This window comes from Nuphar pumila, chromosome 7 (genome assembly GCF_984573655.1).
Source record: "Nuphar pumila chromosome 7, dmNupPumi1.hap1.1, whole genome shotgun sequence".
NCBI classification, from domain to species: domain Eukaryota; kingdom Viridiplantae; phylum Streptophyta; class Magnoliopsida; order Nymphaeales; family Nymphaeaceae; genus Nuphar; species Nuphar pumila.
The window spans coordinates 27,753,329-27,777,281 of NC_143255.1; the positions used below are offsets into that span (position 1 = coordinate 27,753,329).

The 23,953-nt window shown below is 38.3% G+C and overlaps 1 protein-coding gene across 1 annotated transcript; it reads right to left on the reverse strand.

Moving 5' to 3' along the window:
- Positions 1-1,014: 1,014 nt before the first annotated feature.
- Positions 1,015-23,788, reverse strand: LOC149831649 (protein argonaute PNH1-like). The gene is made up of 23 exons (XM_090014042.1): positions 23,706-23,788; positions 23,081-23,499; positions 22,656-22,864; positions 22,165-22,311; positions 21,910-22,043; positions 21,695-21,804; positions 7,500-7,606; positions 7,218-7,356; positions 7,002-7,118; positions 6,725-6,832; positions 6,539-6,610; positions 6,249-6,371; positions 5,591-5,750; positions 5,365-5,486; positions 4,962-5,099; positions 4,697-4,839; positions 4,485-4,547; positions 3,751-3,814; positions 3,517-3,652; positions 2,656-2,729; positions 2,424-2,518; positions 1,550-1,581; positions 1,015-1,285 (listed from the first exon to the last, which is right to left on the reverse strand). The coding sequence occupies exons 1-23, from the start codon at positions 23,743-23,745 to the stop codon at positions 1,098-1,100; spliced, it is 2,940 nt and encodes a 979-aa protein (XP_089870168.1). The 5' UTR covers positions 23,746-23,788; the 3' UTR covers positions 1,015-1,097.
- Between the last annotated feature and the right edge of the window lie 165 nt (positions 23,789-23,953).

Below are 23,953 nucleotides of genomic sequence, written 5' to 3' on the forward strand. Positions count from 1 at the left end.
CAAGTGAAAGAATGTTGAAATATGGATCATATCCAACCTAATGTGACCCGATTTGACATGGGTAAATCATGAGATAGCATCACTCATGTGAGTTACAAACTTATATTGCAACTACCCATGCAGGGTAACCACCTATTGTGGTAACCGTCCACTATAGGCTTCTCTCAAAAGTTTATAAAAAGAGGTTTTGTTGCTTGATGAAAACAACTAAGGGGTATTCTCTTTCTCTCATTTTGGGTTCAGGGTCCTGTTCACCATTGACTTGATGACCTGAGCTCATCGTAGGCGTCGATAGGCTAAGGAGAAAACCCAATACCCATGTGCATTAGTTTCATCCATGGCGTCTACCGATATGTATTTCTGCTTTTATCTTAACCATTACCACTAGGTTAAGACCCTACCTTCAATGCCCCCATCCAAGAGACTTCTTCTTGTGAAACAATTAGTACGCCAACTTAGCACCTTTAGATGGATCATGTATCGTACATGCCAAACATAAATTTACCAACGTGGCCAACAGTTCATAAACCTACCTTTAGATGTATTTCCATGCATGAACCATTCCCTAGCCTTGATCGTAAATACTTATATCATAGAGATACTTCAATTCACCCTCATACCGTGTTGTCAAGTTTTATTATCCTCAATGGGAAAATCCTGCAAAAATGGCATGTCCAGTGCCCTTTGCCGTGTCCTTATAGCATACAAAGACCAACCTGATCACTTCCACACACGCGGTGTATGTGATGTGTTGTGACTATCTTTGTTTCTTATTTATTCAAGACGATCTTTGCCAAGAGTTGACTAAGCGAAACCAGTGTAAAGCTCACGAGCTTGGTTTAAGTCCCTTGGTCCCGGCAAACAAAGCCCAGACGTTACAGCCTAAGCACCGAGCAACCTGGTTTGCTTTGACCATTTTTTGAAATACTAGAGGCTCTGTGTTTGTTTCACAAGGAACTATCTACTGGAAAACCACAGATGAATGACATAAAAGATTGTGGGCATTGCTAACATGAAAGAAGGAACATGAATCATTCATACATACATACAATGAGAGAACCGATGAGGGAACAACGAGCACCATCACCATCAGTTCCTCAGCAGTAGAACATAACTTTCTTCACATTCTCCTTGAGTGCGGGCAATGGCCGGACACCAGTGGAATGCCCATTCCGGGTTGTCGCTGAACACAGACCTCCTGGTGTTGAGACATTCTCTGATTCATCGGGCTCCATGTAGAACCTGGCTCGAAATGCAGCAAGGTGGGCGTAGTACGCCGGGGGCACTGCACGTTGACACAAACAATGATAAGAAATATGTAATTTCCTTATAAGCAAGTTGAGGCCATACCATACTCGTCACCAAGCATGCAGACCTCTAAGAGGTTTGGACAAATCAAGAAAAAGGTCCACTAGGACTCGTGCAGTCAGAGCCTTTCTTGGGTCTACAAGGTCAGGGCAGACCAAGAAGCAAGCCTGCTCTTTTTGTCCAAATGAGGATTGACTCAACCCAAAAAAAAAAGACGATGAGTGTGCTGATGTAAACTTGCCTACAGAGACGGAGCGGGTGCATCTAGCATACCTGCAAAAGATTTAGGCATTAACAATTACAAGAATTTCAAAAAAAAAATTTGTGTAACAATTATAACTATAATAGGTGATTTCAGCAAGGCCTAAGCTCAAGCATCAGCATTGCGCACCGATATTTATATTGTGAACCACATTTTTATCAGAAAAATCTTTGCAAGAATAAATAAGTTAACATTCAAGGAAAATGAACAAAAATATTAGACAGTGCACGAAAAATAAAACTGGTATTTTAAGATATTATGCACATTCAAATATTGCGATAAAGTTGAGACATCTAAACCATAATTCCATGATACTTTGAAAATATCTCAATTTACTGGACCATTCTAAACAGCAAATAAAATGGCATTTTTTGGAGATATTTTCACAAATATCACTGATTTGTTTCACTGCACACAACCACAAGTGAAGGTACTTTATTGACATCAGATAGATGCCCATGTGGACTTAGTCAAATAAGGGTGAAGCCAAGCAAGCCACTTTACGTTCTATCTAAGTAGGTTAATCCATATAAGCGTCCTATACGAAAATGGACACCAGAAAAGCCTTACAGAGAAAGTGATAGTTATTTAATTCTATGAAAAGAATTGTCAAAAAATTGATCACCCCAGTTTTCAACCAAGAACAAAAAATAATGAGAAACTCATGATGATCTTAGAAGTATATATGTGTAACTCTGACAATTCAAGTGTCAGTGTAGATGTATGGTGGCTACTTTTTCTAGTAGAGACATGGCCTATTTGAATAGCAGAATTCTTAGTGCCAACTGCATACACATGCATGCGCACACACAAAAGCCGGCTAGGAAAATGCATGCATTTTTATTGCACTTACGTATAGCACAGGTTGTTGGTCAATGTCTGCATCCCATCAGCTGTAAAATTGTTCTCATCCCATAAAACATGGTAATGAGCAGGCCGACTCGTGCCCTGTAAAATACAGAGATAAACTAGATCAGCATAGTAAACTAAAATGGAATCTGCTACTATAGTAGATCATAGCTGATGGATATCCACTTATATTATTACATGCTAGCCGTATTGAACTAATGTTACCATTTACTTACCTGTATCCCAGCATGACTGCAGAGGTAGAAATCAAACTCAGTGGGATGGCAAATTTTAGAATCCACCACAGTGCCTAGAAATTAACAATCAAAGATTTCAGTCAAATTGGTGCATGTAGTAAATGCACACACAGGCTAACATAACTTGGAATTTGGATAGAAGATATGTTTTTCACGGACTGGATCAGGTTAAACCTGGGATGTACTGCGACATGCAACAGCATGCAGTCATGCACTGGCAGACCATTATGCGCCATATGGGAATAGTGCATACTTCATTTGGAATCTTTGGGTAACAAGGAATAATCACTTTCAGGGTAAGATTTTGACCATTCTTATTCAATATACACACAACTACGAGATGACATGCCTGCAAACCCTTGCACATCAATGTATAGTATGCACTGTAGTCACAAATATCGGTCTCTGCTATATCTCGGCAAGGTAAATCTCACAATAATACAGGTTTATTTGATAAATCTCAGGAAAATCTCAGCACTTAAATTTTTTTTTTAAATTATAAAAAAAGCAGAAATAAGTAACAAAAGAATGTGTAGATAATAAAATACACAGGTATAACATATAATAAAAGAAATAAGTAAAAACTATAAAAGAAAGAAGAAAAACATATTCACGATATACAAAAGAAATAAAAAAGTAAAATTATTTGCAAATATCATGGTATTATTGAGATATTCTTGCGATAACTTTGCAATAATTTTAACTTTTAAAATATTGTGATATTTTACCTTTTAAAACATTTTTCCAAAAAAAAGATTTATAAGTACCATATTTTTAGTTTATCAGTAATATCTGCAACTATGGTATGCACCATTCAAAGCTTCAACAAAAAGAGCTTACCTGGAAGAATGTTGCCACTCTTATCTGTGCTTCCTCTATCTTTATGGTTGCTGGCAAATAGCCTTGTATGATGGCGTTTTTGAACCACAACAAAGGTCACTGGCGGTTGATAATTTGGTTCCAAGGAGGCACAGGCCTGTAGAATCAAATTTTAACAATTCTTCAAACACAAAAAGAAAAAGAGAGAGAACCTAGAAACACATCTAATTACTTGATCAGAAAAAGTCTGCTCACCTTCCTGATCGCATCTAATTCATACAGTAACACCTGATAGAATTGGCCCTCACTCACACCATCCCTGGTTGCAACATAGCACAAATTAATCCTAGCAACATTCAAAGTACATTCTTTCAAAACATAATCAAAGATCAAATCAAAACAAGTCTCCAATTTTAGATAATGTTATCAGAGCTCTATCTTAGTAGAACTACAAAAGGTCTAGGCAGCACTGGTAGCCAGTTTACTTACTGCTCAGTGCTCACACATAAAGGGCAGTGACAAAACAGAAAACAGTTGTGGAAAATCAATCTGCCTATATAGGTTAGTATCCTCAGCCAGTGGAAAGTGAACAGACTAGTAAACCTGTGCATCCCATATGGTTGACCCAAACCAGTTCCAAGCTAGGAGGTGAAAGCATCCAGTGGGCAGTTTTCTATGAAACTTTTATTAAAATGGCCTGTGTGTGTGTGTGCATGCTTGAGTGAATGTACGTGTGTATACATGTATGTTTTCATGATACTTATAGCGTTTGATAGCCAATACAGGTAAAATTTATCATGGGGCACCTTGTGATTGATGCCATGAAATGGACTAGTCTTGTATGCCAGGTTTAATGGATCAGAACATCGAAGAGATGAAATGAAAAGATGTCTATTGCAAAGAGCACAAGGTATAAGGTAGTGCAAATTAACAACTTGCATATATAGAAACATGTAAGTGTTTATTGCAATGAAGAGTTACAGACAGACCTGTAGAATATAATTCTCAAAGGCTTCTGGCCGGTTGCTTTTCTAAATGAAATCAAGAGGTCCCTGAAAATTCAAACATTAACTAGAAAGCAATTAATTAGCATTTCAGAAAAAATTAAAATAGAACTTTTACACAATCAAGGGAAAATATCTACAATTTCAATGTCAAATGGTTGATTAATTTGACAAAGAATCAGAAAAAATTTGCATACCGAATCATGCCACCACTAACTGTGCCACGGACTGGGTCATGCCATGTCTTGTACAAATCCTGTATAAGCTCCTGTCTATGAGCTTGGGCACAAACCAGCCCAGCATACTTTGCAACTTCGGGCCAGTCTTGAGAAGCTACGACCTGTAACAAGAATTGGATTGCTTAAAAACAACAGACTAGAAGAATAATGCACAGATGAGAGAGAGAGAGAGAGAGAGAGAGAGAGAGAGAGAGAGAGAGAGAGAGAGAGATGTCATACTTACAGCTGCAATTGATGGACTAGAATCTTCCCCTGTCTCTGGGTGGGTCACATCTGCTCCAAATATTATAGTGGGTATATCACTAACCAAAGGTATTCTCCAGCTAATAGCATCCAAAAGGACTGTGTTTCTTCCTCCCATCTACAAGAAAACATACAAAAAGATGGTGTATATTTATAGTTAGATCATATAGAAGGTTATAAAGTCATGTGTACCATGACAGTGAAAAAAAAAACACTGCAACTGCTGAACTCAGGTTTCTAATGGCCATAAGATAGAGCCAGGGTTGATCTGGCCCATCCGTCCCAAGTTTCCCTTGGTCCACCCCAAGTGGGCCATTGTGCATGTACACAAGTAATTCACTGAAACAGCCTTCAGTAATTCAACAAGGATACCATTCTCTTACTTTGACATTAATTTTCAACGAGACATTCGCCAGATATTGCTTGCTAACTTTAAACACGTGCTTTGTGAGACAGCACTGAGATATTAATCCTAGATCAGTTTCACATATTCGTTTGAGATCACCTGCAAAATGACCGACATGTTTTCAGCTCTTTAACAATTGAGTTAGGTTTCATGCATCAACTTGGAGTACCAAGCAGTGCAAGTAGGAAAGGAAGAACTTTTACCATACAAAGAGCCATTGTTATCAGGCAATATGGCTAAGAGGAGTTCCAACTCTTTCCCCTTGAGTTTGTTCATAGATGCATTATATACATGTTTAAGGGCCTTCTGTACTTGATCAGGTCTGGCTGCATATATCGAAATCACAGGTTCGGGATAGAACTCCTACAATAAAAGGAACAAGAAAAACTTCATTACAATTGCATTTTACACAACAAATTTAGCTCTAAAATGCTGGACAATGACAAAACTTGAGAATCGTGTTACACAAGCTTGGGTCCAGGTGGCAGCCATCCAGTTGTAAAGACTTGTATGAAACATACAAGAAGCAGGGATTTTCAACCAACCCACAAGTCCACAACCATGTCCAGATGGAATTGGATAAGTGCCATTCTTCATCGATGGCTTTTCACACACTAAGCAGTCCATAAGACACAGGACCTATGTCACAGGGACTCGGCCAACTGGCAATGCACCCAGGGTCATTTATGTCCAACTTTTGGACTATATATATATATATATATATATATATATATATATATATATATATATATATATTTTTTGCAGCACCCCCGCACCCGCACCCATGTGACATAGCACAGGACATTATAATAAAAGAATAGACCTACAAAACTACATGGTTCCAAAAATTGATCAAATTACCATGCCAGACACTTGACACATTTGTGCCAACTCATTACAAAAACTCTGCGCTACACTCTCCTGAACACTCCGTGAAAAGTTGATGCATGCCCAATGGCTGACTTTACTCCCATTGATCATTTTCTGTTATGAAAGAGAAAGAAGAGCAAATGTTATGAGACATTTGGTATTTAGATGTGCATCACGTGATCTGCAAAAAATACTCGCATCACTTTATGACTAGCTTACAAGATACCAAGACTGAATAATGAAAGAAAGAAAATAAAAGAGAAAAGGAAAAAGAAATTAACCTTGTTCATCATATTCCACTGACCAATCTGAGGCAAACAGTCTTTCTCTTTTCCAGTCTCATGATACTTCAGCTGGAAAACATGCAAAGCAAAGCATATGATTTAATTCTAAAAAGTCACGTTCTACACTATGAAGATTTCAGGATATCAACATCAACCATATCATTATGAATGGGAATAAATTACCCAAGGTGCAGGCAAAACCCGGGCCTCAACAGAAGCAAGCTTTTCACTGATTTTGATGCCAAATTCCTTTGCATACGGATCTTGGTCATATGCATTGTGGTGGACAGTCTGTATATGCATATGTACATTTATTTAAAAAAGAAAAACTTGAAACTACTTGCAGTTGCGAAAAAGGCTAAGTGAACTATTGCAATTTTTTCCATGTTAGACACCATTTATACTTGACTAATTAAACAAAAAATGCATATAACAAGATAGGCTCTTAAGAATTACAGACCTGCAAAATATCTGTTTCTCGTTCCTTTGGTCTCTGGCATGTAACTTTGAGAAGCGCTGTAATTTGTTTCTCATTTAATCTTTTGGTATATCGTTGGCCCTCCACAATTTTACATGCCTAACCATGCCCGTTTCACAGTCATCAATTAAAGATAGATGGATCAAAAGAACCAAGAAACCAAGCACCAACTTCTTTGCAACAAAAAAAAGTGTGCACCTCCATTGGCAAATAATTAGCCTTCTTTTGATTTCCCACTTGAAGGCAAGGAAGCTGTGTCTGTTGGATGGTGAAACCATACATCTCTTGAAAGTATTCAACTACTGATTTCATGGTTGATTGGTCATCAACTGGAAACCTGTTGGACATGACAAATGCATGTAACATTTACCCCCTGAGACTTGATACTTGGATTTCTTCAGTACATGGACACTAGTTCAGCTATGGAAATAAGTATAGTTAAAACACACAAAAAAAACAAATATACTGCATCTTTCATACACAAGTTCCCTAGTCGGTTGTGATGTCAACCCCGAGATTCGGTACTTCCTTCTCACGTTTCCTCTATGTGTGACTTCAACTTTGACACCTCTCAATGACTTCTTGATCTGATGATTTTTCAGACAAAAGATGTCCATATCAATAAAAGCTATAACAGAATGATAAAACTGTAATGAAGTAAATGGAAATACAAATATCAAGTGTAGAACACTTACAAGTCCAATAATAGACAAAAACAAAGAGAGTATACAAGCACTTTAAGTGCACACAAATAAATCCACAAAGGGATAATGCCAAAAGGCAAAAAAGGTAAATATTATTGAGAATATGAGTGAGGGAACTACGTACAAATGAAGGGGGAACACCCCTATATATATACAAGAAAAAGGAGAGGGAGTCATTGAGAGCTCCCCACTCTTGGAGTCATTGGGGAGCGCCCAACGGTCATATTTATGATTGTTGGGGCCCCAATGCTCAAAAAGACGAAATAAAAAAAGGTAAAAAAAAGAAAAAGAAAAAAAAAAGAATAAGTTGTTTCTAATAAACAACCTATTGTACAAGTAAAAAGACAAAAAATGCTCCTATTAGGCAATACAAAAAAATTATATATTGTAATGAAGTGGATTGAATCCGATACACATGCAAGAACATGTAAGAACACACTTTCAATCAAGTGGAATGCTTGATTGAATCACCGAACCACCCACACAAGGGTCTAGCAAAATTAATATTGCATATAATCTCTCAAGAGAGTGATACAAAAATACAAAGCCTTCAAGGCCAATTTATAGAACAAGAGGGGGCTGTTGGGGCAGCCCAATGTGATTGTTGGGCTGCTCCCAACAGTCAGAATTCCAACGGTCAGAATTCTGACTTTGGGAGCAGCTCCAACAGTCATATTGGAGCGGCTCCCAATGACCCAAAAAGTAACTTTAAAAAATACAAAAAAGAATGAAAGAAAATAAAAATGGGATAAAAAAGGGTTGTCAGCCCCTATTGGGCTGACGCCTATTATAGTGAAAGTACTGAAATACCCTTGATGGGTATTTCGGTTTACAACATATGTATATGTATATATATATACATATATATGCATATCAAAACAACATAATTTAACACCCCCCCCCTCAAACTCATGGTACAACCACCGAGAGTTTGCCAAGTATGAAGTGGAATCTGGGAGATGGTAGCGCTTTGGTGAAGAAGTCTGCGAGTTGGAATTCTGATGGAACATAAGGTAGTGTGATAGTCTTTCGCAGGAACTCTTCACAAACGTAGTGGCAATCCATCTCAATGTGTTCCGTTCTTTCATGAAATGTATGATAGATTGCAATATAAACAACGCTTTTGTTCTCACAACATAATTTTGAAGGTTCTGCAGTATGAACCCCCAAATCTTTGAGAAGTTGTCTCAGCCAAACTAACTCCGACGTAGTGGTTGTCATGGCCCTATACTCAGCTTCAGTCGAGGAGAGCGACACCTTCCGCTGTTTTTTGCATCGCCATGAGATTAGAGAATCACCTACAAAAACACATAGACCAGTGGTTGAGCGTCTATCATTGACATCCACTCCCCAATCAGAGTCAGAATATGCAATGACTTCTAGTGAGGAAACGGATGATAAAAACAAGCCAAGGTTAATAGATTTTTTAATATATCTAACAATTCTCATTACAGCACTCATATGTACTGTAGTAGAAGCATGCTGAAATTGACTAGCAGAATGAATAGCATGAGATATATCAGGACGGGTAATGGAAAGATAAGACAAAGCCCCAATCATTTGTCTGTAAGGCGTTGGATCCTGCAAGGGCTCTCCATCATCTATCTTCATTTTGGCATTTATGACTTCTAGAGTATCAACCAATTTTTCATCCGAGAGTCCTAATCTTTCAATGATCTGCGTTGCATATTTGGTCTGTGACAAAAAGTAACCACGATTTAAGTAAACAACTTTTATTCCAAAAAAATATCGTAAAAACCCAAGATCTGTCATATCAAAGTTGGCTTTAAACACATCTTTGATATGGTTAACTCCCTGCTTATCATCCACAGTGATTATCATATCGTCTACGTACAGTAGTAGAATCACCTTTCCTACATTAGAAAACTTAACAAACAATACAGTATCAGTAAAAAAAGATTTAAAATGAAGTTGTGTCATCACATCACTGAACCTATTATACCAAACCTTTGGAGCTTGCTTTAGACCATACAAGGCCTTACGTAATCGGAGAGTTTTTCCATGTGCTAAAGACAAACCAGGAGGAGGATCCATGTATACTTATTCATCTAGGTTGTCATTTAAAAAAGCATTCTTAACGTCCATTTGAAATATGGGTCATTTCCTAATTGATGTTATAGCAATGAGAGTTTTAACAGTAGTCATGCGAGCAACTGGGGCAAATGTCTCATCATAGCCAATCTCATATTCTTGATTATATCCCTTGGCTACTAACCTAGCCTTATATCCTTCTACTGTTCTGTCGTACTTGGTTTTTACCTTGTAAACCCATCGACATCCTATAGTTTTTCTTCCTTTGGGTAATGTTTTGATCTCCCAAGTTTTTGCCTTTTCTAATGCTTCCAACTCGTCATTCATGGCCTTAATCCATTCATGTCGGTGTTTAGCCTCATGATATAATTGAGGTTCAGAATACGAGTGAATGGCCATTAGGCAGGATCTAAACTTAGGTTCAAATGAATCATATGATACAAATCTACTAGGAGCTTTCAAAATTCTTATGGATTTTCTAAGGTTAGAAGAATCTTCTTCTTGGCATTGGGAGTATCTTTCTAAAGCATTTTGTGGGTGATCTTCAGTACGATGAGCATAGGTTTGTAAATTATTATGAGGTGGATCCACATTGTCAAGACTCCTACTCATATTTTCATTTGCCTCATAAATGTTTTGACTCTCATGAATACATTCACTCTTGTCATTGACTAGGTCAAATAGGAACGAATAATCACAACTCTCTTGGATATATTATCTTTGGTAAACCCGCTTTTATTTTCAAGAAACGTAACATTTCTAGAAACATATAACTTGTTTCTTTCAATGTCATAACACCTATATCCTTTTTGGTTTTCGGCATAGCCCAAAAACATACAAGGAATGGCTTTGGGGAAAGTCTATCATTTTTGTTGGTAAGAACAAAGCATTTGCTCCCGAAAACCCTCAATCTTTTATAATCGAGAGACATTTTACAAAGTTTTTCAATAGGAGAAATGTTTTCAATATTTTTTGAAGGCATTTTATTTATCAAGTAGATTGCCGTAAGGGCAGCTTCAACCCATTTTTTTTTTAAACATTTCTAGATACTAGAAGAGTTCTAGTGGTTTCAATAATGTGTCTATGCTTTGTTTCAGCAAGACCATTTTGTTGAGGGGTATAGGGACATGATTTTTTATAAACAATCTCATTTGTGTCAAGATAATTTTTAAATTCTCTTGACACAAATTCTCCCCCAGAATCATTTCTAAAAATTTGGATATTGGTTTTAAATTGATTTTGTATATAACTATGATTTTTTTTAAAACAATCAAATACTTCTGATTTATGTTTTAAAAAGAATATCCAAGAGTGTCTGGTAAAATCGTTCACAAACACAACATAGTAAGAAACGCCTCCTTTGGATATGACTGGTGCAGGTCCCCATACATCTGAATGCACAAGTTCAAATGGATTCTTAGTTATAAGATCTCTTGTTCCAAAAGGTAAAGACTTTATTTTGCTAAGAATGCAATCTTCACATACAAAATTTTTCCTTTTACAATTTGAAATAAATGAAAATAAATGTAATTTTGTCACACTAGGATGTCCTAGTCTTTTGTGCCAAATTCCTAAAATCTTTCTTTTCCACAAAATTACAAAAAGATTGTTTTGACAATTCAAGATTGTCCATAATATAGAGATCTCCTCTTCTATGGCCTTGCCCAATCGGCTTCCCGGACTGGAGATCCTGTATTAGGCAATCATTAGATGAGAAAATAATTTTGCAACCATAGTTCGCAATTTGAGAAACCGATAAGAGGTTTAAATTTAATTTTGGTACCACTCTAATATTTGGTATGTGAAATATATGTATTTTTCGATAAATGCCAAAACTTTTTATTTTTAAAGAGGTGCCATCGACAGTAGAAACACAAGAATCATTTGAGTTAAACTTGCATTCGGACAATATAAACTCATTAGGGGTCATATAAAATTAAGCACCGGAATCTAAGATCCAAGAGGTCTTACCATGGTTGTCACTTATCGATACGGCCACTCCCGAATAAGAGGAAGATTGAGCTTTAAACATAGGTTGCAATGCTTTCATCAATTGAGCCAAGGATAGCGAACCGATGTATTTGGAGTCATCTACTTCACTCCTTTACATCGAAGTCACTCTTTTGTCTTCTTTATAATCCTCCTTCTTTCTTTTGGGACAAAAAGGTTTGATATGTCCCAGTTCATAACAATGATAGCAAATAATTTTTTCACTTTTCTTTGACTCATGATCACCCTTCTTTTCATAGTTGTTGGGGTTCATTCCATTCTCATTTCTTACAAAATGAGGTGGTTTATAACTCTTCGTATGGTTTTCAGGCTTTGACATAGCAAGCATGAATTCTTCATTCTTAAAAGTGGATGTCATTTTCAACCTATTCTCTTTCATAGTTAATTCTTCAAGTGTCTCAACTATGAAAGGGATCCCTCCTCTATGAAGAAGAGCGAACTTAGTTCCTTCAAATTCGGGCCTAAGCCCATTTATGAATTGATAAAAATGCTCCGCTTTGATTTGATTTTCACGGAGCTCAACATCTTGTGGGCAATACCACTTTGGCTCAAGAAGAGCCAATTCATCCCAAAGGAGAGAGAGTGCATTGTAGTACTCTCTTATGCTCATCTCTCCTTGAATCATGGTTCTTACTTTATTTTGGACATTACATATATGTGCAATATCTTTAAGACTATACATGTCTTTAAGGTATTTCCAAGCATCACTAGCGAAGTCAAACTTCGCCAAACTAGAACATTTGTGAATGTCCACACTATTGATGAGCCATTCAATAATTTTGGAGTCACCCATCCTCCATTCTTTTTATTTTTTCTCATATTCGAAAACGGCTTTAGCCATTTCCTCTCCTTGAAGCGCAATTTCTTTTTCATTCTCCAACTTTGTAAGGATGAGTTTAGGCTCCTTGTCGGTGCCGTCAACTAACCCCCAAAGCCCTTTTTCCTATATCTTATGTTTAACTATGGATGCCCACATCACATAATTGGTGTCATTTAGGCGCATGGGAATGGAGACAATCACTTTCCTTTCATTCTCCATATATAACATGCGGGAATAAAAAACCAAGAGAAGATGGAGAAGAGTGGAAGAGAGAAGAAGAAAGTGATACAAGGCCTTTTTGGAGATGGTCCGCTTCCTGATGCGACTCTCGAAATTTTCCCAAGTCCAAGATCCTCTTTTTTATCATGACCTTCTTTCTAACAAGCGTCATTTGGAACACCAAAGCTCTGATACCATGTAATGAAGTGGATTGAATCCGATACACATGTAAGAACACACTTTCAATCAAGTGGAATGCTTGATTGAATCACCGAACCACCCACACAAGGGTCTAGCAAAATTAATATTGCATATAATCTCTCAAGAGAGTGATACAAAAATACAAGGCCTTCAAGGCCAATTTATAGAACAAGAGGGGGCTGTTGGGGCAGCCCAATGTGACTGTTGGGCTGCTCCCAACAGTTAGAATTCTGACTGTTGGGAGCAGCTCCAACAGTCATATTGGAGCTGCTCCCAATGACCCAAAAAGTAACTTTAAAAAATACAAAAAAGAATGAAAGAAAATAAAAAGGGGATAAAAAAGGGTTGTCAACCCCTATTGGGCTGACACCTATTACAGTGAAAGTATTGAAATATACCCTTGATGGGTATTTCGGTTTATAGCATATATACATGTATACACACACACACACACACACACACACACATATATATATATATATATATATATATATATATATATATATATATATATATATATATATATATATATATATATTAACACTCTCCTCCAAACTTTACGGGAAAACAACCGAAAGTTTGCTAAGAAGAAAGAAAAAACGAGAAGGAAAGCTTTGGTGAAGAAGTCGATCGACTGATACTCTAAGGTGACATATGGCAATGTAATAATTCCTCTTAAATATTTATCATGAACATAATGTCAATCCAACTCAATATGTTTGGTACGCTGATGAAAGATATGATTACTTGCAATATACATTGCACTTTTATTGTCACAGCACATCTTCGATGGAGTTGAAACGATGATACCCATATTACTGAGAAGACTTTTAAGCCACACAATCTCCATTGTTGTTGTAGCCATGGCACAATATTCGGCTTCAGTTGAGGATACAGATTCCTTCTGTTGTTTCTTGCACCTTAAAAAAATTAGCGAATCTCCTAAAAAAAACTAGTAGTTGAGATTTTATCATTTGGATTACCTCTCCAATCAGCATTAGTATAAGCAATTAAATCAAAAGATGAGGAAGGGGATAAGAAAAACCTTTTTGAAATAGTGTTTTTAATATATCACACAATCCTTATTATTGCTACCATCTGCACTGTGATAGGGGCATGCTGAAACTGGCTTGTCGCATGAACAACATGAGCAATATCAGGTCGGGTGATGGAGAGATAAGTAAGAGATCTAATTAATTGACGATATGGAGTAAGATCTTCAAGTAGAATATCATCTTCGAGACTTAATTTAGCATTTATAACTTCTGGGGTCTCCACCTTCTTTTTATCTGAAATTCTCGACTTAGCACAAATATCAGCAGCTAATTTCATTCGAGAGAGAATATATCCTCTAGGAGAGTAGGCCACTTCAATGCCTAAAAAGTATCTCAAGAAACCCAAGTCAAACATATCAAAAGTTTTATTTAAGATTGTTTTAATTTCAATCACTCCTTTGTCGTTTCCTGTGATGATCATATCATAAACATATAGAAGGAGAATCACAATAATATCACATATTTTCTTGACAAAGAAAGCAGTGTCAGTATAGCAAGAGATAAATCCGAAATTAATCAACACATTACTAAATTTGTCATACCAAGCCTTAGAAGCTTATTTAAGACCATACAAGGTTTTTTTTAATTTAAATTCACCCCTGGAGGAGGTTCCATGTAAACTTAAGATCTCTATTCAAAAAAACATTTTTAACATCTAATTAAAAATAAGTCATTTTTTAATAGACGCAATGACAATGAGAGCTCGAACACTTGTCATGCGTGCAACTAGGGCAAAGGTTTCATTATAATCTATTTCATATTCTTGAGCATACCCTTTGACAACTAACCTTGCTTTATATCTTTCTAACGACCCATCACTTTTGGTTTTTACTTTAAACACCCATATACATCTTATAGGTTTATTGCCTAGGGGAGGATCAACTATTTCTCATGTGTTGGCTTTCTTAAGAGCGTTAAGTTCAAATTTCATAGCTTCATTCCAATGAGCATATTGTTTAGCATCATTATAACGAGATGGTTCATAGTAAGAGTGAAGAGTTATTAAACATGCTCTAAAGTTTGGAAAGAATGAGTCATATGATACAAATCTACTTGGTGCATTAAATATACGATTTGATTTTCTAGGTTGGGACTCTTTTGAGAGGACTTGTCAAGGGCACATAGATGATTACCTTCTCCCCGTCTAGTATACACATGCACATTACTTAATATATGTTCATTCAAATTTTCATATTGATTACTATTTTTATCATCAAAAGAATGTTCATTATTAGAACCATTGTCAAAAGATTCAAAAACCTCAATAGAGTTAGACTTATCATTTTTTGGTAATAAATCAAATAGAAATGAATAATCAATGTTTTTTCTTGATTCTTTACTTTCAAACCCATTTTCATTTTCAAGAAAAGTAATATCCTTTGAAATATAAAGTTTGTTATTTATTGGATCAAAACATTGATATCCTTTTTTATTTTCTCCATAGCCTAAGAAAACACACTCAATGGCTTTTGGAGATAGTTTATCATTTTTATGAGTAAGAACATAACACTTACAACCAAAGATTTTTAGTCTTTTAAAATTGAGAGTAATTTTAAAAAGCTTTTCAAATAAAGAAACATTGTTTAATGAGATTGAAGGAGTTCTATTAATTAAGTTGAAGTTAGAACGGCTTCGCCCCAAATTTTTTTTTGAACATTCTTGAATATTAAAAGAGTCCTAGTAGTTTATATTATATGCCTATGTTTTCTTTTCACTAACCCATTTTGTTACGGAGTTCTAGGACAAGACCTTTGATGACAAATTTTATTTTGTATTAAATAGTTTTGAAAATCATTAGACATATATTCTCCTCTCAAATTTGATCTTAGAATAGAAAGATTGTTTAAGAATTGATTTTTAATCATTATATGAAATTCTTTAAAGAAAGAGAACACATCGGATTTATGATTTAGAAAATAAATCCATGTGTATCTAGTGAAATCATCAGCAAAAATCACATAATATGAGTAACCTCCTTTTGATATGATAGGTGAGGGACCCCATACATCCAAATGTACTAATTCAAAAGGCCGTGTAAACACAAAAGTTCTTTGGAGAAAGGGAATTGCTTTCATTTTTTCAAAAATGCAATCTTTACAAGCTATGTCTTTTTCATTACATGTATTTCCTAAAAAAGATAAAAGAGACATCTTTGAAAAGCTAGGGTGGTCAAGTCTCTTATGCCAAACATCAATACTTTTGATACTTATAAAATTACAAAATGACTTGGGTGGAAGAGACAAAAAAATCATAAAATAAATATCGCCTCTTCTATGGCTTTGCCCAATCAACTTCCCAGACCGGAGATCTTGCACGATGCAATTTTTAGGTGAGAAAGAAACTTTGCAACCATGATCGAAAATTTGATAAACGAAAAAGAGATTTAAATTTATTTTTGAAACCACCATTATTTTTTGAAAAAAAAAAATTGAGAATGTTTTGAATAAAGTGTTCCAATACTTTCTATTTTTAAAGAAGTTTCATCGTCCATTGAAACATAAGATGAGGAAGGATTAGAATAAACTTTAGAAAGAACATTCATATGAAATATCATATAAAAGGAGGCACCCGAGTCAAGAATCTACATACCTGGAGGAGATGAGGACGATGCAATGGCGGCACCTGAAGTTGAGGATGATTTGAGAAGTTGTTGAAGTGCCTCTGATATTTGATTAAGTGTATCTTTAATATCTCCTCCATTTTTGCTTGCTTTTTTCTTAAGTGTGATTTCACCAACAAAAGCAACTTTACCCTTAAGCTTAGGACATATCAGTCTAATATGTCCCGGTTCATTACAATAATGGCAAGTGACACCTTCCTATAACCATTATTATAGTTGGGTTCATTTCTATAGTTATTAGGTTTTGCAAAGTGAGGAGGCTTATAGGTTTTTACATTGGAACCAAGCCTAGTAATGGCCAAAATATCATCATTCTTATGGGTCATGCCAAGACGGGTTTCTTCTTCATATACTTCAACAAGAGCATCTTCAATAGGCATAGCCTTGCTCCTATGAAGGAGAGATGCCCTCACTTGTTCAAATTTTGGTCTTAGACAACGAAGAAATTAAAAAAAAGTGTTCTTTTTCAATTTGCTCTCCTCTCATTTTAATCTTTTCGAGAGCCACACATTTAGGCTCAAGAAGAGTTAATTCATCCCAAAGAGGGGACTAAGTACTAAAGTAATCACGGACACACATGTCCCCTTGCTTAGTGGATCAAATTTTATCTTGACAAAAATATTATCTAGCAAGATCCTTTTGCATATACATATTGATGCAAAGCAGGTCCGGGACATCCCAGACGTCACAGACCCACCAACACACAGACGTTGTTGCGGGTCCGGGTCCGGGTCCGGACCCGAGACCCGGATCCAGCTGAAGCCTTTAAAAGCCCCTCTAGGGTTGCGTGCGTAGGGAGATAGACAATTGCAACCGCCTCTTTTTTGCCTTTCAGCAGTTTACCTTTTTTTATATTCCTTTTATCTTCTTCATTGCTAGCGTTGTTTTTTTTTTGTTTCATTCACGTCACGTTCGCTCTTTTTTTTCAACTATTTCATCAATTATCTATTTGAAGTTCCATTGAAATAAAGAAAACATACAACACGCACAGTTTGGGTGGTTTCTTTTCTCCCCCTCATTACTGCACTTCACACGATCAAAGGGTTGTGTCAACTATTTCAACCAACAGGTGATTTGCAGCCGACCCCCCCCCCCCGGCTGTGCATCGACGAAGCAACAAACACAACAGTTAGCAGTACCGTGCCGATCTCGCCCTTGTTTCCCAACCTACCACGTCGGCATCCACGCGTGACTGTTGCTATCCCACTCGCACTGCATCAAATGGTATCAGAGCCCAGTCCGAGGAACGGTCCTATGAGCGGAAAGGCACGAGAGGAGATCATAAAGTGGCTACTCAACAAGTTGACGGAGATGCAGGAAGATATGCTATGCCTAGAAAAAGGAGGTAGCCGGCCTGTCGAAGCGCATGGATGGGGTCGAAGCACGGATGGATGCGCTTGAATCCAAGGTGGGTGCGCACGCGGTGCTATTAAATCAGTCAGGTACACACGTGATCAACCCCGTTGATACTACAGTCGTCGATCCAACCCCGTTGATACTACAGTCGTCGATCCAACCCCGTTGACACTCCAACACGCAGAGCGATGAGAAGGCATTGAGGAGACCCTGCACAGGGATGCAGGTCACGGCAGTTTTCATCCGGTACCCTCCCTCCAACTTGAACCAACTACGATCGTGGGTCGCCTAGTTCCGGGTACCCTCCCACCGAACCTTCAAGGTGCGGGTGTACCCCAGTCGTGGCAGCGAGTCCCTGCGACTGCGTCGTAGGCCGGGCCTGAGCTGCAGGACCACATCGTTACGCTGGGTCATGTCCCAGGCCTGGGCTCATGGCCTCGCGCTAGGGGAATCGCACCACAGGGTGGGTCGGACCTGCAGGGCCCCGTCGTCCCGCTGGGCCTTGCTGCAGACCTGGGTGTGTTAGCCCGACCCGGGAAGGGAGTCATTTTTTCCCATGACCCCGTGCGTGGAAGTAAGAAGGCAGCCAACCCATGAGTGGCAGCCAGCGGAAATTTTTGGACGGGTTCGGACCCGAGAGGACCCAGATACGAGTTCGTGGAAACGGGACCCGGGCCTGAATCTCGAGGACCATCCTTTGGGTCCCCGAGAGCGGGTCCGAGTTTCGAAACCCCTCACCCGACCTATGCAGTTGGGTTTGGTTCGCGGTTCGCCCCGAATCAGACCCAACCCACTATTTCTGAGCCTCAAAATGGATGCAATACCAACCCAAACCCATATCAAACTCGGACGGAGCTCCAGTTTGAATTTGAGTCGGGTCAAAACCAGACCCATAATCATATGGATCGTGGATCGAGTTTAAACCAAGCCTTTTATCCCCACAACTCAGTCCCCGATCCAACCTATCCAAATCTGGGTCCGATGATTACTTTAGGGTCACACCCGATCCAAACCCAATCGGGTTCAAATTCAAATTACAATCAACACCAAATCCAAAACCCCTACTCAAACCCAAACCCAAATCCAATTCAAATCCAAACCCATTATTCTACCCAAAACCAAACTCCTATTCCAATACAAAGTCCAACCCCTATACCCTATCCAAATCCAACCCCAAACTATTATCCGAACCCAAACCCTAACCCAAACCAAACCTATCATCCAAATCCAAACCCTAACTCTATTAAATACCCAGTCCATCCACCTTTGTTTGGGACCACCTCCCCAACCAGATCCTCAGCAGTGATTATAACCAGTTCCTCCTCCTACTCGAAACCGACTGAGACCTCCTCCAGCAGCCACAGTACAGGTACAACGTGAGCCAGCGTGCCCATCACAGGACGATAGAGATTGACGCCCTCAGCAGGTCATGAGGCACATGCTAATGATAATAGTCAACGGAGAGTTTTATGAACAGCAGAACCCACTGACTCTGCAGGGTGTCGAGACCTTAATGAATGAGGCTTTATGGCATCTCATGTGGGTGGTTCCTATAAAGAACTCTATAAGACAGAATTCTACTGCAAGTCTTTATAGTCATAAGCGGCTTTTGAGTGAATTTATTGACCAAAGAGTTAGTATGGTGACATCTGAGCTTTTGGCAGAGTTGCCAGATTGGAGTAGCAGGCGGCAATTTTTATATTACCTGATGATTCTCATGCTCATGAAGCAATCAACAAAAAATTCTTTTCTCTGGTTGTAATTGAAAACCCGGGAGCCAATAACATATTAAAGCAATCTCATTTTTTGGATCCATTTATGAGTAGCGTCAGAATTTACACTTCACAGTTGGGAGCTATACAACAGTCAAATGGGGCTCATGCTGTTTTCACTAGACATCGACTGAGAATAAGATGTGATCGTTTTGTTGAAGATACATTTAGTCAGTTGAGCCTATTGTCTGAACAGGATTTTAAGGGAATGATCCGGGTGACATTTGTCAAGGAATTTGGAGTCGAGAAGGTTGGTATAGATGGAGGAGGGTTTTGTAAGGATTTTACGGAAAACATAAGTCGTCAGAGCCGACTTCTTCCCAACCTGGGGAGAATGATGCAGAGCAGGTCCGGGACATCCCAGACGTCACAGACACACCAACACACAGACGTTGTTGTGGGTCCGGGTCCGGACCCGAGACCCGGATCCAAATGAAGCTTTTAAAAGCCCCTCTAGGGTTGCGTGCACAGGGAGATGGACAATTGCAGCCACCTCTTTTTTGCCTTTCAGCAGTTTACCTTTTTTTTATATTCCTTTTATCTTCTTCATTGCTAGCATTTTTTTTTTGTTTCATTCATGTCACGTTCATTCTTTTTTTTCAACTATTTCATCAATTGTCTATTTGAAGTTCCATTGAAATAAAGAAAGCATACAACACCCACAGTTTGGGTGGTTTCTTTTCTCCCCCTCATTACTGCACTTCACACGATCAAAGGGTCGTGTCAGCTATTTCAACCAACAGGTGATTTGCAGCCGACACCCCCCCCCCCAACTGTGCATCGACGAAGCAACAAACACAGCAGTTAGCAGTACCGTGCCGATCTCGTCCTTGTTTCCCAACCTACCATGTCGGCATCCACGCGTGACCGTTGCTATCCCACTCGCACTGCATCACATACTCTTAAGGAAGAACCAAGCTTTGTTGGCTCTTCTAAACTTAGCAATGTTGACACATATTCTTATGTCAACGTTGTTCATAAACCACACCAAAATCTCAGTGTGTTTACTTTCCCAATCTTCTACCATTATTTGATGATCATGAATGGCTTTAAAACGATCATCCACAATGAGAGCTTTTTCAACACTTTCTTCGACTTTAGTGAGCTTCAATGATGGTTCAAGAGAGGTTCCCATCACAAAGCCTCAAAGTTTCTTCCCTCTAAGATGATTTTTTCATAGTCGATGCCCACATCAAGTAGTTTGATCCATTAAGCTTGAAGGAGAGCTCCACTCTTGATTTGTGCTCCATGACATAAGAAAAAGATTGAGACAAAGAAAGTGATAGTACCTTTGTCACGATCTTTAAATACCACAAGAAAAGCTTCCAAGATCAAGAGAATCTAAATGGCTTTGATACCATGTAATAAAGTGAGCGAAAATACAAATATCAAGTGCAGAACACTTACAAATCCAACAATGGACAAAAACAAAGAGAGTATACAAGCATTTTAAGTGCACACACATAAATCCATAAAGGGATAATGCCAAAAGGCAAAAAAAGTAAATATTATTGAGAATATGAGTGAGGGAACTACATACAAATGAAGGGAGAACACCCCTGTATATATACAAGAAAAAGAAGAGGGAACCCTTGGGAGCTCCCCACTCTTGGAGTCGTTGGGGAGCTCCCAATGACCGTTGGGGCCCCAACGACTCCAAAAGTGGGGCCCCAATGCTCAAAAAGAAGAAATAAAAAAAGGTAAAATAAAAAGGGAAAAATAAAAATAAAAAAGAAGAATAAGTTGTTTCTAATAAACAACCTATTGTACAAGTAAAAAAACCAAAATGCCCCTATCGGGCAATACAAAAGAATTATATATATATATATATATATAACAAAAACAGGTGAGAGAACCAGTTAATACCTTCACACGGTCTGAATCAGACAATGGTCTTGACAGAACATCCTTGTTCAAAATTTGAGCTACAAAGTCAATGACTGGAAGCGGTTCTATAAATGCTGTCGAGGACATGTCTACACAAGTTTCCACCATGCAAAATAAAATCTCAGAAACAGGATGAAAGACATTTCCGAGGTTAATGTCAATTTACAACATAAACCTCTCACCACTTGACCTACCAATATTTAGAGAGAGACCCATCTGAGTAGGCCTTATACTTTGATAAAAGCCACACCATGACTCCAAGCCTTCACCAAGCCGCTGTGGCCTTCTAATATCAGGGGAATAAAATGATCTGCCCACAGGGCAATACCTGAAGAAAAATGCAACCAAAAAGTGAAAAAACTCACAAACAGCAATAAAAGAACTCTTCACCAGATGTGAATTCTCAGACACAGAAAACTAGAACAAAACTCACTTTTAAAAAGTCGCACCTTTGGGTTGATAATTCTCTAAGGACAATGTCGAGGACTTGAAGGGCTTCTTGTGGAGCCTCAGCTCGTCTACCAGCCAAGAACTCACCCAAATGGTGCAAGTCAGCTCTAGCAACAAACTTTATTGCAACCTTGAATTCCCTCTCTCTTCTGAAGAATAACTTGAAGAGTCAGCAAAATCTTGTTGAAGGCACCCTAATATGTATAAACACATAATTTCTACTCCAACAGCAGTAACTTATACATAATTCATCTATAAAAGAGTTCTAGACATCCTGAATTTCTGTTTTTCTTCTACTATGTATAGTGCATTTAATTCAAGAATGGATTTTACTAGCAAGACCCAAGTGAAATTTTACACAAAGATCGTAAATTTGCCTCTGTTTTGCATCTCTCTCTCTCATGGCGTTTAAAGAAGCAGCAAAACATGTATATATGGGAAGTACTTGAAAATTTAAAACAGGGAGTACCCGGCACGGAGAAATCCTTACTTGGGTCCATGAAATCCATCTTCTTTATCCACAAGTTTAACAATGAATTCTTTTGAAGTGAAAGGAAGTACTCCAGCCGTGTACAGACTCTTTCTTCCATCATAAGCAGGCAACCTCGTCCCCAAATCTGATTCCCTGTATAGTTTCACTAGCTCTGCCATGATAGCCCTGTTTACACTTCTTGACACAACCTCAGGAGTTATAGTGACCTACAAGCAAGAGATAGAATGGTTAGGTAAAACAAAAAAGAAAACTATCATCCACAACAAAACCCACAAGAAACGCTCCCTCTGTTCACAAGTAACTTCACCAACACTGTATTCTGCTACAGTGAAGAGGGATAAAACACAAGTGAAGGAAAGTGCAACCATGTCACACTGTTTAACTAAAAATACGGTAAACAGATGAAAAAGGTTTTGGCTTACATCATACTGGTTCAAGTCCTTCTGAGGAAGCTCAGCAAGGAAATGGTTGGCCTTCACCATGCACTTCATCCCAGCTCGTCCATAACCAGGCCTAGCAGGGAACCTGAGAGCCTTACTAGAAGCAGGAGGCCCCAATTCCATGCAAACCACAGCATCTCCATAGCTGGTGTGAATTTCCGTTGCCGGGAGTCCGGTAGCGCCTTTGATGGAAATCGGCGACTTAATGCTGCAGATTCTGGCCTCCGGGAGAGGAAAAATGTCACCTTGAACTGGTTGTCCCTTGGCTCTAGGCCTTCTTCTGCCTCTGCCATTTTGAAGGGGCTCATGGGGAGGACCCTTTTTAGCTTGGATAGTTTTTGATGGGCTTTGAACATGTTTTTTTATCACTACATGATACTCGGCGTTTTCTTTCATTTGGCCTAGAGTCATGATGAATGAATGAAGATGGCAATAAATGTTGTCAGCAAAAACACCAAAAGTATATATCTCAAACTCAGTTCAGTCCATCTGTAAAAGAGTTACAAGAATAGCACTGTCACAAAAGAGAGAAAAAGGACTAAAGAAAGAAAGGAAATCCAAGGAACTGCAATGCAAGAACTGCAGAAAAGGCAAAAGAACAACATACCAAGAATTTTCTCACTCAAGAGAAAAAAAAAACACAACATAAGCAATAGCAGCACACTCCTTTCCTTCAGTCTTCCTACAGCACAAAATCAGCATGTCAAACATGCACGTGGTAGAACCAACACCAGCAAAAACAGTTTCATCCTAAATTCAAACCAGAAGAGAGAGAGAGAGAGACAAAGCTTCAAAGAAATTCGAAACTATTCATTGACCCTCATCACCACTCTCATTCTCCATCCTCCAAAAGAG